This window comes from Trichosporon asahii (genome assembly GCF_000293215.1).
Source record: "Trichosporon asahii var. asahii CBS 2479 unplaced genomic scaffold scaffold00018, whole genome shotgun sequence".
Classification (NCBI taxonomy): Eukaryota; Fungi; Basidiomycota; class Tremellomycetes; order Trichosporonales; family Trichosporonaceae; genus Trichosporon; species Trichosporon asahii.
Window position 1 is genome coordinate 316,858 of NW_014040906.1, and position 16,479 is coordinate 333,336.

The 16,479-nt window shown below is 60.3% G+C and overlaps 6 protein-coding genes and 1 non-coding gene across 7 annotated transcripts; 5 read left to right on the forward strand and 2 right to left on the reverse strand.

Moving 5' to 3' along the window:
* The first annotated feature begins 1,227 nt into the window (after positions 1 to 1,227).
* Positions 1,228 to 1,311, forward strand: A1Q1_t211. The gene has a single exon. It is a non-coding gene; the product is annotated as a tRNA-Ala (tRNA).
* Positions 1,312 to 2,424: 1,113 nt separating this feature from the next.
* A1Q1_08085 (transporter) lies at positions 2,425 to 4,015 on the forward strand (the record flags this gene model as incomplete). The annotated part of the gene is made up of 2 exons (XM_014326232.1): positions 2,425 to 2,945; positions 2,992 to 4,015. The coding sequence occupies 2 exons, from the start codon at positions 2,425 to 2,427 to the stop codon at positions 4,013 to 4,015; spliced, it is 1,545 nt and encodes a 514-aa protein (XP_014181707.1).
* A 66-nt stretch (positions 4,016 to 4,081) lies between these two features.
* Positions 4,082 to 8,101, reverse strand: A1Q1_08086 (mitotic chromosome condensation-related protein; the record flags this gene model as incomplete). Its single annotated transcript, XM_014326233.1, has 2 exons — positions 4,082 to 7,033; positions 7,100 to 8,101. 2 exons carry the CDS (start codon positions 8,099 to 8,101, stop codon positions 4,082 to 4,084), a joined length of 3,954 nt encoding a protein of 1,317 aa, XP_014181708.1.
* A 454-nt stretch (positions 8,102 to 8,555) lies between these two features.
* Positions 8,556 to 9,647, forward strand: A1Q1_08087 (endopeptidase; the record flags this gene model as incomplete). The annotated part of the gene is made up of 5 exons (XM_014326234.1): positions 8,556 to 8,564; positions 8,656 to 8,777; positions 8,840 to 9,031; positions 9,099 to 9,480; positions 9,534 to 9,647. 5 exons carry the CDS (start codon positions 8,556 to 8,558, stop codon positions 9,645 to 9,647), a joined length of 819 nt encoding a protein of 272 aa, XP_014181709.1.
* A 500-nt stretch (positions 9,648 to 10,147) lies between these two features.
* A1Q1_08088 (ribosomal protein 22 of the small subunit) lies at positions 10,148 to 11,061 on the reverse strand (the record flags this gene model as incomplete). The annotated part of the gene is made up of 3 exons (XM_014326235.1): positions 10,148 to 10,407; positions 10,804 to 10,893; positions 11,019 to 11,061. The coding sequence occupies 3 exons, from the start codon at positions 11,059 to 11,061 to the stop codon at positions 10,148 to 10,150; spliced, it is 393 nt and encodes a 130-aa protein (XP_014181710.1).
* A 497-nt stretch (positions 11,062 to 11,558) lies between these two features.
* On the forward strand, positions 11,559 to 12,825 carry A1Q1_08089 (uncharacterized protein; the record flags this gene model as incomplete). The annotated part of the gene is made up of 2 exons (XM_014326236.1): positions 11,559 to 11,668; positions 11,721 to 12,825. 2 exons carry the CDS (start codon positions 11,559 to 11,561, stop codon positions 12,823 to 12,825), a joined length of 1,215 nt encoding a protein of 404 aa, XP_014181711.1.
* Positions 12,826 to 14,232: 1,407 nt separating this feature from the next.
* On the forward strand, positions 14,233 to 16,373 carry A1Q1_08090 (uncharacterized protein; the record flags this gene model as incomplete). Its single annotated transcript, XM_014326237.1, has 4 exons — positions 14,233 to 14,357; positions 14,439 to 14,654; positions 14,714 to 16,137; positions 16,282 to 16,373. The coding sequence occupies 4 exons, from the start codon at positions 14,233 to 14,235 to the stop codon at positions 16,371 to 16,373; spliced, it is 1,857 nt and encodes a 618-aa protein (XP_014181712.1).
* Positions 16,374 to 16,479: the final 106 nt, after the last annotated feature.

Sequence of the window (16,479 nt, forward strand, 5' to 3'; positions counted from 1 at the left end):
CGGCAACGCTCTCCACAACTTCTTGAACCAGTGGCGGGTTGTGGTGTTCGCGGCTCGCTCTTACTGCGTTCTCAGTCCAGATGCCTGTCTTGCACATAGTGCAGGAGTGAAGTGGGCAGTAGGAAGATCGGTTCCCGCTGGGCGATCGGACCACAATTCCGAGCACGGAGCGAGGGCTGAATCGCTGAGAGGGAAAGGTGGCGACCTTGGTTACGTGGTGGTCGATCCACGAGAGCGAGTACTGTACATGCTCTCCTGATTACCTGTGACGATCTCTCGCCGCCCTCTTGGATGCGCTGACAGACAACCAGTGCACAGAGGCGAGGAGCGAAAGATGTGAGGGCTTGACCCTTTGAGTTGCAACGCGTCTATAAACCGGCGGCAGTTAACAGATATGAGGGTGCAAGCCGGGCGAATGCAACTGGGTGCTCTTACCGCGCACTCCGTCCAGTTGATTAAGCATTCCAGGCGTGAGTCCTAGGTCACAGATGCCGTTAGACACCAATTCAGTCAAGACAGTATGAGGGGCTACACTCTGCTGCGCTGCTACAGCGATGCATGGTCTCAACACTTGCCGCGATGTGCGTCTTCTCTCGAGAGTGTAACCGCGGTGAGGGGCACAGTCACTATGGGCCAGAACCGCTTGGCTCGTAGGCATTGGAATGATATCTGGGATGCGTAGCAGATGATTTTACGTGATACTCCTCGGCGTGGTTACTGTAACGTTTAACTGGCTCCAACATGTGCCCCACGGTCTGCCAACATCGGTGCAGCGAAGCGGCGCTTCTCCGTCAAGGTAATCCTCGCGGCACAACACGACGCACCATGAGGCACATTCCAACCAGCCTAACCCAACCAGGCTCCGCCAGAAACCAGAGGTGTGACGCACAGTCACCTTATTGATTCCTCGCTATTCACACCGTCCCAACAAAGGTCTGCACTGGCTCAGCCATGACCTGCACCCGCAACTTTCGAACACGGTCCCCATGCCGTGGATGCCCGCCATAAGCCCGCCACGGGACGCCACCCTTCAGCCACGCACTCAGTCCCGCGGCTTGGGGACATTGCACAAAACCCCTTACCATCTCACTCATCCTGTGGTAGCCCTCCGGCACCGTTGACGCGCAGGAAACATCTTCCGGCATGCGCAGCTGCCACAGGCCACCTCCTCAAATGCTCTCGCGGCTCATAAACCAGAGTGTCGAGCTCAACTCAACAAGTAGCTGGGGGCGTCTAGCTCAGTTGGTAGAGCGCGTCATTAGCATCTAGCTAGCATTGACGAGGTCTTTGGTTCGATTCCTAAGTCGTCCAGCAACACTTTTTGCGACTTCTGCAAGCGTTTTGCGACCTCCGGAGCGTCGAGGGAGCACGAAAGATGAAGAAATCGTTGAGGAACGATGTTGTCAGCCGGTGTGGCACTGGATTGTGTTTTGTTTGATTGTTGGGGCGCAAGTTTACTAGCGTGCTTCCATGTCCGTCTGCGGCAGCCCCGATGTGACAGACGCTGACATCAGACCCCGTGCCTTCTGCACTGCCGAAACGCGGCAGGCAACTGATTCAGCACCTGACATTCCCTCATCGGCCGCACAATGGCCTCACCGACCAGCTCGTCCGAGTTGGGTTACCAACACTCCCAGTGCTTCGCTGCGCCATCAACCTATGCGTCGACACGAGCGAAGTCGACGGGTTCGTCACGACCGATGGGGACCACAACACTTGGCGGGGTGCGGGCGCTTGGCCTGACGGGGCACCGGAGGCTCCAGACCCGAAAGACCTGCCCACCTGCGGATGGACGTCCCACTCATCCCGAACCGTTCACCCGCGATCTTGGCGCTCGACTTCATGAAAGAACGAGGTTGCGACGGTGGTGATGTCAAGCTGTGACATATGGTGAACCCCTCCTGTCCAGAGGACGTTTCTACGCATGATAAGCAAACACTATGGCCATCAACGACCATGTTACTCCCCCCGAAGCCACCAGAAACCATCTAGTTGTCATCCTAACATTCTTCAAACATCCGAAGTCCACTGATGTTCATGCTCACGACGCGACGAGGACCTCAGCGGTCATGCCCCGTAACGAGCTTTATCACCTCGTTACGGGCCACCTGTCGGCCGGGTCCGTAACGAGGCTCGATGTCCCTGAATTTCACAGGGACGGAAGGTGGCATCTGGCCCAGACGCAAGATGTTGATGTAATGTTCGCGGTAAGCGCGCGCAAGATCCGGATTTCCTCGCGTTTCCTTCGCTTCTTCTCGCCTCGAGGTAGTCTCTGCCGTGCGGGATGCCGGATCTGTGCCGGCTCGGCACGCGGCGAGGCTGGAACAGTTCATATACGATTGCCCTGGTGGAGTCATGTTCGGTTTCTTGACCTTTTCTCGCTTCACACCTTTCACACTCCAAAAGTTCGACTAGCTAGAGACCATGGCCAACGTCGAAATCTCCGCACCGCGGAGCACGATTGCGCGCCGGCCCTCGCACTCTGGGGTCCCGGCGCCGCGCGAGGTGCGCTCTGTCTACATCCCCTACCGCGGGGACAAGGACGTAGCGTCGCCGCTGCCCTCGCTCCCGCCGAGTGCTTACCCGAGTACGACGAACATGGCCGACCTGAAGGACGAGTACGCACACGAGGAGGAGCGAGTCGGCACTCCGCCCCAATCTTCCCCGGACATGTCCCGGAACTCCTCCATGGCCCATTTCGACATTGACGAAGCCGGGGGTCGCGAGCTGCCCTCCCTCCCACCTGTCGACCGAGGGGCCAAGGCGTATTCCTTCCTCGCCGCCGCTACGCTCGTCGAGACGGTCGTCTGGGGTCTGCCCTTTTCCGCAGGCGTGCTGCACGAGTACTGGATGTCACACATGTTCCCGGACAACGATTCGACGCTCACCATGGCCGCGACGCTGCAGACATCGCTGATGTACATGAGTGCGGCGTTCCTGGGACCGTAAGTACCCTGATTGTCCTCGTCTGAGCTCCGACTGACGTTGCAGAATGTTTACAGCCATTCCCCAGTGGTCCAAGCCGCTGCAATGGGTCGGCCTCCTTGTCGCGACCGCGTCTCTGATCGCGAGCGCCTTCGTCTCACAGGCCTGGCACCTGATCGTAACCATCGGCATCTTCTACCCCTTCGCCGGCGCGCTGTACCTCCCCTGCGCGACGCTCGTGTATGAGTGGTTCCAGGACCGCCGCGGCATGGCGACCGGTATCCAGATGAGCGGTACGGGCGTCGGCGGGGTGGTGTACCCGCTCGTCGTATCCGCCCTCCTCTCTCGGTTCGGGTACAAGGCTACCATGATCTCGCTGGGCCTCGGGTTCTTCGCGCTCAACGCGGGCGCGCTCTGCTTCATCCGCCGCCGCATCCCGCTCGGTAAAGGCGGAGCGAGGCGCAACCGGCCCAAGGTCGACTACAGCTTCCTCAAGCACCCCGCTGTCTGGATCGGCATGGCCGTCATCATGTGCACATGCATGGGCAACTTTATCCCGTCGCTTTGGATCCCGACTTTTGCCGACGTCGTGCACGCCCGCAAGCCGAATGGAACCGCTCTCGTGGCTATCATGAATGCGGCCTCTGTGCCGGGTAACGCTGTCATGGGATACATCTCAGACAGATACCCCAGCCGCTATGTCGTTCCAGCCTCATGCACCACGGCAGCCGTCGCCTGCCTCCTCCTCTGGGGCTTCAGCGCCGGCGTCACCGCCGAGGGATGCCTCACTGCCTTTGCCGTTGTATGGGGCTTCACCGCGCTCTCCTTCGTCGGCCTGTGGAGCAAGATGATCACCGTCATCTCCAAGGACGACCCGAACCTCCCCGGTCTCCTCTTCTCCCTCTTCACCATCCTGAAGGGTGTCGGCAACCTGACCTCCGGTCCAATCTCGACCGCGCTCCTGAAGGGCGGCGCCTTCGCCGGCGCAGCCGGAGCGTATGGCAAGACCAACTACGGCTCCCTCCTCATCTATACTGGCGTGACGACGTTTGGAGCGTCACTCTTCGCCGCCTTCTTCCCCAACAAATAGAATCTAGACTGCCCGGTAGAGATAGAAATCATAAGAGTCCATATGTATGGCAGTGTACAACAGTGTCTACTCGTCGTCCTCGTCGCTCTCCACTACTCGCCGCCGGGACGTGCCGCCCCGTGTTTGCCGCGCTGGTGGGGCCGTCGCCTTTGGTTGCCGCTTCGCTGCCCGCCGCTGCGCCGCCTTCGTCTTCTTCATGACATCCGCCTCGAGCGCGGCCTCCTCGAGACCCTTCGCCTGGTGCTCGTTCAGAATGTTCTCAAACTCCTTGAGCTCTGTCTCCGGCTTACCCGCGCCCTTGTTTGCACGTGCCTTGGCGAGGATCTCCGAGAAGCGCTTGAAGACCGTCTCCTCGTGGAGCTTGTCCTGGTAGAAGGGCAGGCCCTCAATGAGCCTCTTCATACTGCGCTCCGACTTGAACGGCAGGAGCGACAGACAGAAGGCAATGTCGCGCCATTGCCGCTCATCGGCAGCGAGGCGGAATCGCTGGCACAGCTTCTCGACGAGCGCCTCGGCCTGCTTTTCCTTCTCGATAAACGTGAAGATGAAGCGCATTGTCCGCTCGAACGTCTCCTCGTCGACGGCGTGCGCGCCGATGGACAGGTGCGAGATGACGTCCTGCAGGTTGTTGTACAGCGCGTTGTCCTTGGTCGAGAGTTCAGTGAAGAAGAGCTTGGCGAGGTCCGAGATACGCTGGTCGGGGTCCTCCAAGCACTTGGCCATCTCGCCGAGCTGACCCTTGACCTTGATCATACCATTCAGGATAAGATGCGTGAGAACCATGAGCGTGTTCTTCTTGACGATGGGATCGGGGTCCGTCAAACCCTGGTACAGCCTCTCGCTGTTGTCGTCGATCAGGCTTCCCCAGCAGACGGCAATATCTCCGAGAGCGATGACAATGTTGGAGCGGACGACGGGGTCGCGGCTCGTCTCGAGGATCTTGAAGAGCAGCAGGAGGTGGTTCTCACAGAATTGAGCGCTGACGCACATGAACTTGGTAAGGGCGAGGACGGCGGCCTGGCGGAGGGTCGGCGACTTGTAGCGCTTCGGGCTTGCACAGATCGCCGCGATGAGAGGGCCGTAGACAGCAAGAAGGCTCTTCTCACCATAGAGCAGCTCGCGCTCACGGATGGTCTGAATGAGATCGCCGATGTCGTCCTCGGCGTTTCCAGTGACAGCGTCAAGGTCATTGTCGTCCTTGTCCTTCTTCTTCTGGTCGGCCTTCTCTTTGGCCTTCTCCTCCTTGCGGCGCTTGAATTCGCGCTCGACGAGCTCCAGGTAGACGATGTGCTTCAACGCAACGTGTCCAACGGTGAAAACGAGCTTGGCGAGGTCGAACGCTCCAACCTCATCAGGCTTTGCCTCCTGCGACGACTGCGGGTCAATGGTTGCCTGGGTCGCCTCGGCCGCGCCCGTAATGGTTTCATCAGCCTCCTCCACGTCCATGGACGAAGTGCTCGATGCATCGTCGACCTGAGAAGCCGGCTTGGGGGCGTAGAAAACGCGAGCCGTGAGGTCCTTGATGATCGACGCGCAAAGAGCATCGGGCTGCTGACCAAGCAGGTAGATCGTGTTGAGAGCCTGCTCAGCCATACCGAACCACTGCGGCGAGCGGGTCGAAATCTTGATGATGTTCTCGAGCTTGGAGAAGACAGCGTTATCCATCGGGAGACGCATTGTCTTGTCCTTGAGCGAGCCCTTGACCTTCTTGGCGCTGCCGCCAAGACGCTGGATAGCGACACAGGTGTAACGGGCAAGGACGAGGTCGTTCTGGCCGTGGTGGCCGAGACCAACCTTGAGCAGCGAATCAACACGCTCAGTGACGACGTCACGCTTGGCGATAGCAAGCATGCCGAGGATGATGATGGCACCCTGGCGCTGAGCTTTGGGGATTTCCTGCTCGGTGCTGTAAACCTGCCAGAGCTTATTGATGACATCCGGGTGCACGCCTCCCTCCACCATCATGGTGCGGAGAAGCTCCTCGAGAGACGTGAGCTCGGCGAGCGTGGCTCCATAAGTCCGCTCGATCATGTTCTTGGCGATGCGGTTGACTTGCTGCTTGGGAGTGAGGTCCGGCACGACGTCAAAGTAGAGGGAGCGGTAGACGTCGAGGAGGTTGCCACGGACGGAGCGGCCGTCAACGCCCTCTTCCGTAGTCGTGTTGTGGTCCTTGGTCCAGATAAGGTGGAGCATGGTCTTGATGCCCTGTTCAGCACCGTTAACGTTGTACTCGTAGGCGGTGCGGAAGAAGCGCATGCTCTCGAGCACCTCGGACTTGTTGGTGGAGACGAGAAGCTGGCAGAGCGTCGGGATGGCGGTCTCAATCTGGTTGATGAACTTCAGCGCATCCGAGTAGTACTTCTTGGTGAGGCGCAGGCGCATGATGGTCTGTGCGTCTAACGAGGACTGCTCAGCCTCAATGGCAGCGACGTTGAGCTGAGACTTGCGAGGCTTCTTCTCCTTCTTGACCTTCTTCGGAGTAGCTTCGCCGTCGACGGACATGTTGCCGTTGCTCTTGTCACCGTCCTCATCGGACTCCTCGGCTTCCTCCTCGTCGTCTTCGTCCTCGTTTTCCTCGTCACCTTCCTCATCCTCGTCCATGCCGGCGTCGCGACGCGCCTGCTCCATCTCGTGCGTGTCGACCTTCTCGAGCTCTTCGCAGACCTTCTCGTAGCGCTCCTCCCACTCAGGCAAATTGAGCGTTCCGCCGTGCAGAGCACCAAAGGGATGCGTCTCGAGAAGCTTGCAGAGTAGCTGAATGGCGTAACGACGAGCGGACGAGGTCTTGTCTTCGAGTGTGCGGATCGTGAGGTCGGTCATCTTGGCACGCTGCTTGGGGAACTTGACGGGCAAATCGCAGAGCTTGATCAAGGTCGTCAAGACCTTGGAGCGGACGTACGAGTTCAGGTCGAGGAAGCGCTCGAACAGAATCTCGAAGAAGCGCTTGACCTGCTTCTGCTTCTGCTCCTCGTCGCCGTCCTCGGTCATGGAGAGCTCCTTGATGAGCAGGCCGGTAATCTCGACCAGAGCCATACGCATGGGGTGTGCCTGATGTCAGTTGCGGAACACGTTTAAAAAGCTTACCTCGCTGTCAAGGTGCGCGAGCAGGAGAGGCATCTGCTTGTGGACTACTCGGGGGCAAAGCTCGCCGAGTCGGACGAGGAAGCGGGAGAATGACCTCGGACCCTTGGCATCGTTGTGAGGGAAAGTCTTGGCCGCAACCTCGCGAAGAACCTCCTCAGCAAGCTGGGGGTAGTCGAACTCCTTCTCGAGGATGGCGAGAAGCTCAGCCATCGGCTCGCTCAGGTGTTCGAAGTAGGTGAGGTTCTGGATGACGGAGGTCTGGGCGCCGAAGGCGTGGCCATGGAACTTGACGGCCAGACAGATGACCTTGTAGATGCCGAGTCGGATTTCGTTGACCTTGAGGTACGTCTCGATCTCGCATAATTGGTACGCGGGCTTGGTGAAGCACGAGACGAAAGCCTCACGCTCACTCGATGTTCGCCAAATGCGCTGCGTCGGCACGCGGAGGGCGCGGTGCATCGTGAGCAGAACGAGTGGAAGGTGGTCCTCCCACTGGAAGGCGGTGTTGGCGCCGCGGTTGACGGGCTGCTTCTTCGCCTTCGTTTTCCTTGCGCCAGGGACATCGTCTCCGGGCTGTCGGCCCGCGCCCTTTTCGGCAGCGTTCACAAACCACTGAAGGAGGAACGCCCAGCGCTCGAGCTGCGCGCGGTGTTGAAGGGGTGCGTCGATATCCGAGTCGTCCATTCCTGGAGCGACAAGCGCCATGACGGCGTTGGAGTGGTGAGTCAAGCCAGAGGTGATCGCATCGAGGGTCTTCTGGAGCACGGCTCCGTCGACCGTAGGCGATGCGGCATGTTTAAGGACAGACGCGAAGATGTCGAACGTCTGCTCGCCGAAGTGGATGATAGCGTCGGGGTCGTGAACAACAGCGTCGATGGCCGAGGACAGGAAGGCGTCGATAGCGTTCGCGGACAGGTCGGGGACATCGAGCTCGTTGTTGATCGGGTACAGGGAAGGGTCGGAGGAGAGCGACAGGAGCTCCTCCTGCAGATTGAACTCCATCGCGGGCAGAGAGGAGGTCCTATGGGGATCTCTTCGGGCTCTCTGTGTCGTGGGGCGATGGGTTGTCGAGGTTGTTGTCGAACGACGGGCGGAACGTTGCTTTGTTATCGTCAAAACAAACCGCGAGCGGCCAAAGTCAGTCGCCCTGACCCTGGGTGTTGTTGACATCCACAGCCAGGTCCGCTTTGCTCCCGTCGCTTAGGGTGATACTGGATGGGCGTGGTGGTCACGTGGCAAAACACACGTCACCGTCCGTCGATTCCAGCCGCGCGTCGTGCTTGTCATAGATCGGTCCTCACCTCACACCCACGACTCCGTCACACCTCGTTCGGCCTCCAGCGCTCGCCACAACAGCACCGAGACCGAGACCGACCACCCTCGACAGGACTTTAGAACGAGAGCACCACCCGATATTGTCTTAGAGCTTCCAGAGTCTTAAGCTCGACCCGCAACCATGAACCATGTGAGTCTGACGTCGCTGACATCATGATGGTCACTGAGTGCTGGGTGACATCGCGGTGTCTGCAGCTTCCGGTACGCTATGTGTATGCTAGCAACAGCACCCTGCCGCCTGGGGACAGCCCCTCACTGCCCACCAGCAGTTCGACATGTACTCTACGATCCCCGTCGGTCGTGCCCCGCCAGTTGCTCACGCCGAGCCGGTGTCGCACACTCAGTAGGTGCCTTCCTGCTGGTCTTGCTAACCTACCAGGCAGCCGTTGGTCACTGGTACCTCAGTCATTGGACTGAAGTACAAGGACGGCGTGATGCTTGCAGCGGACAACCTTGGTGGGTCCTGGTCGCTTCTCCGACATCTCAACTAACGCCAGCGTCTTATGGATCTCTCGCTCGATTCCGTGACATCGAGCGTCTGAAGGCGCTCGGCACGCACACCGTTCTCGGAGCTGCGGGCGACATGTCCGACTTCCAGTGGCTGATGAAGGAGCTGAACGGCCTTCTGTAAGCTCAATGACGTGTATCTGAAGCTAACATGCAGGCGAGAGGAGGAGACGCTGAAGCTGAGCGACAACCACCCGGCCCTGGCGCCGCGCAACCTGTACACCTTCCTCGCGAACCTGTTCTACGCGCGCCGGTCCAAGATCAACCCCCTGTGGAACGCGTGCATCATCGGCGGCTGGGACTTTGAGAAGGACGAGCCCTTCCTCGGCTACGTCGACCTGCTGGGCACGACGTACACTGCCCCGACGCTCGCGACCGGATTCGGCATGCACCTCGCCCAGCCGCTCCTGCGCGAGGCGTACGAGGCCAAGGCGGGCATCGACGGCAAGGGAGACCTCCTCACGGAGGCTGAGGCCGAGGCCGTCCTCAACGAGTGCATGAAGGTGCTCTACTACCGCGACGCGAGGAGTATGAACAAGGTGAGTCGGGGCATCAGCTGTGTTCGGGTGAGTATCAAGCTGACATTCTACAGTACCAGCTCGCCAAGGTCACCAAGGAGGGTGTCAAGATCTCGGACTCGAAGAGCGCCGAGACGTACTGGGGCTTCGCCGAGGGGCTCCGCGGTTACGGATCCCAGACGCAGTAGACGCAGCAGACGTAGATGTAGATAACCAGACATGGGATGTAGCAGTGAACATAGAACCAACTTGCCCCATCTCTATGCTGAAGGAGGCAGAAGAACCCTCGGTCAGCGGCTCTCCGATGAGCGGTCAGTGTCGTGGCAGAGGATAGATGGCGCGGGATACTGACGACTGCAGTATAACTTGTTTGCATGACATGATAGTTGGACCAGGAGAACGCCATGTGCACTCCAGAAAGACGGTCCCCAATTTCCGCAGGTAGAGTGCTCTACGCTCTATGCTGAGGTGTGTTCTCGACAAGGCAAGTTCGATCAACTTACCAATGTCATATCCTACGAACCATGACTGTGGCATGCAACACGCACGCGAGCCTCAGGCACACTAGCTCAACTTTTACGCATCCTTCTCTTCCACCAAAACTTTGCAACGGGTATGGTACAGTCATAAAACCCACATACATCCCAGAAACCTATAGAAAGGCGTCTAGGCAGACGCGGAGACGCGCTTAGTAGACGTAGGCAAGGATCTTGCCTCCGACGTGGCGCCTACGGGCCTCCTCGTGGTCCATGATGCCGGCCGAGGTGGTAAGGATGATCTTACCGAACGAACGGGCGGGGAGGAGCAGGTTGACCCAGTTCTCGATGGCGTCAACGGCAATGTTGAAGCGGGGCGAGATGACACCGCACTTGTTGAGACGACCGTTGAGCTGGATAACGACCTTGCCGCCACGGTGGTCGTCAACGAGCTCGAACTCGCCGATGTAGCCTGGTTTGTCAGCTTTGGATCTGATACAACAGGTAGCTCGAGGACATCAAATCGATAGCCGGACCTGCTGGAAGCTCCAGCTAAAGGAAATCCTGCCATCCGCCGTGACCGCCGTGATCTGTTCTCTCCCAATCAGCCCATACTGCCGATGCCGCGGCCGTGCGGCCTTCAGCTGGCAGCAGGGATATTTATGAAGAGTGTTGCTCTCCCGGAGATCTAAAACCCGTCCTCGGTAGACATGGCGTGGAAGGGTAGTTATACCCCGGGGTGGTGAGAATGGTAGTGTGTCGCGTCGTGTGGTGCGATTGATTGGTGTCCGGATCGTTGACGGTTGGCAGTTCCTTCACTGGTCCAAATTCTCCATCGATTGATGTCCATCGCTGCAGCTAGACTTACCGTGCTTCTGGAAGACGGAAAGGACCTTGATGACGACCTTCGACGAAGGGCGGATCAGGACCTGGCGCTTTCCACGGCGCTCGGCGTTGACTGCAAGTTAGCTAAAGACCGACAATCGAACAGCTCTCAGCAGAAGCGATCCAGTTCAAGTCGCGTGCGCAAGCACATCCCTCCGTACTGGCTCGCTTCCTGCTCCTGCTGCAATGTCTACTCACCCATCGAGTTGAGGGCGTCGTTGAGAACGGAAACACGGACCATTTTGACGAAGTGTTGTCGGTCTGGGGAAGAGTCAGCAAAACTTGTTCTTGATCTTGTCGAGCCACGACACCGAACCAACGCACAGCGGTTTTAAGACTGCGGGTTTGGAAGGTTTGAAAGCTCTTGCACTCGATGCGGGTGTGCGGATTAAGGCAGCCGTAAGGAGTGGGGGTCAAAAGCACCTTTTGGGAGAGTTGAGTGAAGGCGAGAGTCGAGGTAGCGGACACGAGCACTTTGACACTTGCAACTGCACAGAAATCGTCGCCTGCCCCCGCCCACCATGCACCCAGGCTGTCTGGCTGCGACTGGCAAGGGCGAGTCGTGCCTGGCGAGCACATGCAACAGTTTTTCGCCGGTGAAACGCCGTCCAGTAGTGGGTGTGGCACTTTGCGGCTTCCACCACGTGGCGACATTGTTGACATCACCGCGCCAAGTTCAGATTTCGGGTGAGCCTGGTTGACTGTGTCGTTGCGACTGGACTGAACCGACTGCACAACATGAAGCAGCCGAAGCAGGCCAAGGTTGCGACAGGCCAGACCATTCGCGACAAGGCGAAGGAGCGCGCCGCTCTCAACCGTGATGTCGTCAAGCCCGTCTTCGCGAGCCCGTTCACCGTGCCATGGTGAGCTAATTGTCGTAGGCCATTGAGCTAACCCCAGGCCGAACACGCCCGCGCACCTGCTGAAGGCGATCATGGCCGACCTGCCGCAGATAATCCCGCAAGAAGTGGCCGACTACCACGTCTCGCGAGCGCGGTGCTCGAAGGCAGCGAAGCGAGCACGCAAGGCCGCCGAGGGCAAGGGCGAAGCCGCTGACGCTGCGAAGTCCGTCGCGGCCAAGGAGTCCGAGCCGGTACCGGCGGAAGCGATCCGGCCAGAGATTCTGGACCACCTCGTGCTCGGTCTGAATGAGGTGATCAAGGCGCTGGAGCAGGCAACGGGACAGTTGGAGGCGCAGCTCATCGAGCTTGCCGACGCGATCGAGGGTGTGCCGTCTCTCCCTCGCTTCCTCCCCACAGAGCCCACGGAAGTCAAGGCTGTCGGCAAGGTGAAGGCGCCGGCAGCTCCGCTCTCGCACGTTCTCGTCCCGCAACTGTCTGTCTCGCCGATGGCGCTCGTCGACCCCATCCCGGCGCTCTGTGCGACGTATAATACGCACGTCCGACAGCTGCGCGTGCTGGCCAAGTCGGCGCCGGCGGGCGTCACCGTCCCGGAGGTCGCGGAAATCCGGTTGGTTTCGCTGGGACGAGAGGAGCCTGAGGTATCTGCGCTTGCTGGTCTTCGACGAGTGGCGTGCTTCGCTGTGCGCCAGTCGCATCCCAACGCCTGCGTTCTCGACGGACTGTGCAAGAATATCCCTCCGCCGCGGCACAGCATCACGCTGCCCTTCCCGACGCGCCTGCGCATCATCGATGGCAAGGACGCTGGAACGCCGGCTAAGACGAACGGGAAGGAGAAGGAAGTGGCAAGCAAGCTACCCGAGACGCCGGTGGAGTACGCTCCGCTACACGTTAAGGCGCTGCACACTACGATGCCACTGGACAACAACGCGCGCAAGGCCGTGCGTCTAGAGGAGGTGCGGAAGAAGCGCGCGGAGAACAAGGCGAAGCGCCGCGAGGCGCGCGAGGCCCTCGAGCGCAAGGTGCGCCTCGATCTCGGACATGCGCGCGGGAAGGGACGTAAGGCGCGCCTCGCCGAGAAGGCGGAGAAGGCAGCGGCGAAGGCGGCCGAGTCCGGACCGGCGCAGAAGAAGGCGAAGAAGTAGATTCACCATAGCACACTTGTACCAGTACCAATATCGCATTTGCATAAGCCACAACTGTCGCTGCATTGAGACTACTTGTACACGGGTTACATTGCAATGACCTTGAGAGTGGGGACTACCAAAATAGGGGGTGTTACATGATGTACTCTGGTCGCGGACGGGCGGAATGCAGCGAGAGGCGCGCGACTTCATCGGCCGCGGCGTCCTCTGCTGACGGATACCGTCTTCCAGGACCAGCGAGAATGAAGTCGACCTCGGGGATGCTCGGCGGTCGGGTCTCGGCATGCCGGACGAGCGGGTGCGAGTCGAGCGGCAAGATGAGTCGGTATCTGGCATGTCAGCTGAAACCCACGCTTCGCGCAGCTATGCTATTCATTACAGGCGGCCTAGGCCCGAAGTTGGAGTAACTCACGCATCTTTTCCGTTCGAGTAGAACCGGTGCAGCCGCTTCTCGCGCACAAAGCCGAGCGCCTCGTACAGCGCTAAACTCGGGCGATTGTCGTACTCGGTCTCGAGGACGATCTCGTGCGCTCCCCGCGCAGCCATCTCGCGCACTGCGAGCTCGACCAGCCGCCGCGCAATCCCTCGCCGCCGCCAGGCTGAGTGAACAGACAGCATGCCGATGTATCCTCGGTCGGTGCGGTCGCGATGCGGCTCTTGCTTGCAGATGATTGTCGCTATTGGCTTGGGGTCGGTGGGCGACGGATACACCTGGGGTTAGGCATTGCAAAGCTCGACCTGGTGGAGATGAGATGTGGGCTGAACTTGGAGCGACGGTGCTTTCAGAACAGCAGGCGAGATCACCTTAGCCCGTCCTCTTAATCTGGAATGACGTTACCTACAAAGAAGGTCAGGTGCGGCCTGGTGTCAGCTGCAGGGAAGCGCACAGCTGCTCACCAGTCAACGAGGAAGTATCGGAACGTGTATACTGGGCATCAGCTAGACCATAAGCAACAAATAGCTACCATTATACCTGTTCGTCAGCTGAATCTCTTCGATCGAACAGCTTACGGTTCTGAGAGCTCCTCCTGAATCAGCGCCGTGAGACCGGCCAGGTCCGTCTTCTCGTCATGGAAGCAGCGGTAGGCGAGCGTGTCGCCTCGTCCGTCCGTGAAGGGCAGCGTCGGGATATCGGCGGTCGGTTTGGCGTCCTCAGCGCGCGCATGTTCGGCGCTCATCTCCCCTCTGCGTGGTCTTTTCGAGATAGGTGTAAAGTAGTTGAACAAATATCGAGCGTCTCCGGAAATTACCTTAGCGCGCTCTCGACTCCTGTTACGCAATGTGCCGTGGACCCGGGGGAGCCAGGCACGACCGTCCACCCAAAGCCACGTGACGCGGGGTAACAGACGTAGATGGAATCTCGGCGCGACAACAACGACAGCATTGTCCACACCACCGCCGAGCATCATGGATGTCGAGGAGAAGCCGCCAAGCGCGTTCAAGGATGTGTCCTTGACGGTCGACGGATATGTCCTCGATGCGCGCAAGCTGCGCAGTATCGAGGCCGACGGAACGCTAGTGTACGAGGAGCCGTGAGTCGAACATCTGGGCTACGCTCTCCCGTGGCATGATAGTGCACGATAGGCTGTACAGACAACCTCAGCTGACGTCAGAAAACCACCACAGGCGAACGAGACGGAAACCCTCCAGAGGATCTGGGACGAGGTCCCCGGCGGCTTCCTGGACCTGACGGAGGAGGGGCTGCGAGCTGACGGCGACGAGTTCCCCGAGCCGGAGGAGGAAGTCAAGGTCGAGGAAGGGGAGAAGGGTGGTCTCATGAGTGCAGAGGACATGGAGGCACTGAGGACAGAGGTGTGCTCGAACCTGAAGTGAGTCCGGCGCCATATCGTTTCCAGCTTCGTTTACCAACACAAGCAGCTGACGGCAGTGACGCGCGTAATGAGCTATGGTTTGTTTTCGAACTCGCCAAGACGCTCGCCGCCAGCTCGGGCATGACCTCCCACCCGCCACCAGATCCGATTCCCGCCTCCGCACCCCAGCCGAAGAAGAAGAAGGGCGCCGCTGCCGCTGCTGCCGCCAGCGCAATGGCGTCCGCGGTCTCGACACCACTCCCCTCTGGGCCGGAATCCGAGCTCGTCCTCCCGGCAGGCACATACAGCACGACGCCGGGCACGGCGTCCGAGCCGCCCGTCCAGCTCCAGGCCGAGAAGCTCGAGACCGCCCTCCGTGCGCGATCACGTGCGCTCGACGAGTGCTCCAACCTCATCGACGCGGCGGTCAGCGAGCTTGAGCTGATGTCAAACGCATCAGAGCGGTTCGCGTCCGACCTCGACCAACTCCGGGGCAAGGAGCTGTGGGCGATCGTACCGAAACCAGAGTTCGGGCGTGCGTCCACCGCCCCGAATGCCCGGGCGCGCGACGTGGTGATCCCGTATGCGCTCGACGAGGCGCCGGCCGCGCTGCATGCGCGGAGCCTGGCCGCCTTCGACCTCGACCCGTCCAAGCCCGAGATGGCCTTTGGTGCGCGCTCATTCCTGCGCCTCCGCTTCCTCCTGCGCCGCGGCGCCGATGCGCCCACGTACTCCTCCGCAGTTTACGACGCGAGCAAGGAGGACGGCGCGGACGTGTGTGCGGTCCTTCGCGCGGCGCAGGCGGAGACGCTGGACGAGGACCTGTTCCACGAGCTGCGGGCTGAGGCTTTGCGCGTGGACGGCGCGCGCGTCGAGGCGACCAGCTTCACCCTCAAGGTGGGCAAGGACAAGCTGACTGCGGAACTTTACGACTCGCGCTCACCGCCGAGCACGCCCCGCGGCGAGCTCGCCGAGATGCTCCTTGCCACTGCGCGGCTGAATATGCTGCACGGCTATCGGCGGCGGAAGGCGCGCATCGTCACGGGCACGGGGGCGCCGCACCCGCCTGCGCTCGTCACGCTGTTGTCGCTGGTGCAGTTCATGGGTGCACTGGACGCGATCCGGCCCACGCTCGAGACCATAGTCGGCACGCTGAAGCAGGCGGGCCTCTCGGCGCATCTGGCCGAGCGGCACGCCTGCGCCGACCCAACCGTGAGCGAGTGTCTCATGACAGCGCGGGCCAAGTATGACGTGCTCGGCGTCGTGTTCTCCCTCGACCTGGCTCCCGGGGCAAGCGAGGCGAGCAGGAACTGGGGCGGCGCCGTCGCCGCGCACAATGCTGCCATTAGCCAGCTGGGAGGGTATGGACCGAGCACGGGCGGCAGTGGCGGGAGAGGGTTCCTCAGCGTCAACCTCACCGCCCCCGCGGCCATTACCGTCGTCGTGCCCGGCACGAGCGCATCAAGGGGCAGCCGGGGGCGTTCTATGACGAGCTGGAGAGGTGTGTCGTGCTCGGCGACAGGGGGCCGTTAACGTGAGTATATTTGGGGGTGGGGAGGGCGCCTACAGCTACTTCACGAGTCTGTTTGAGCTGACGAATCCAGACTCGAGATTCCCGCCCCACACACGAGCCTGATCGCCACAGTCGACGGGGAGCGGTACGATTCTGCCACTGCAGGCGTTGGGCTCGAGGACTGGCTCAAGAGCCTCGCAGGCGAGAACGGGTTCAGGGAGTAGACACGCAAGGGACACATGCACCGTCACACTTACTGTTGTTACCAACGCCGGGCTCAACTGTGGTTCTGTGCAGGCGGACTAGCAGTATCTCCCCCCCCCCCCCCCC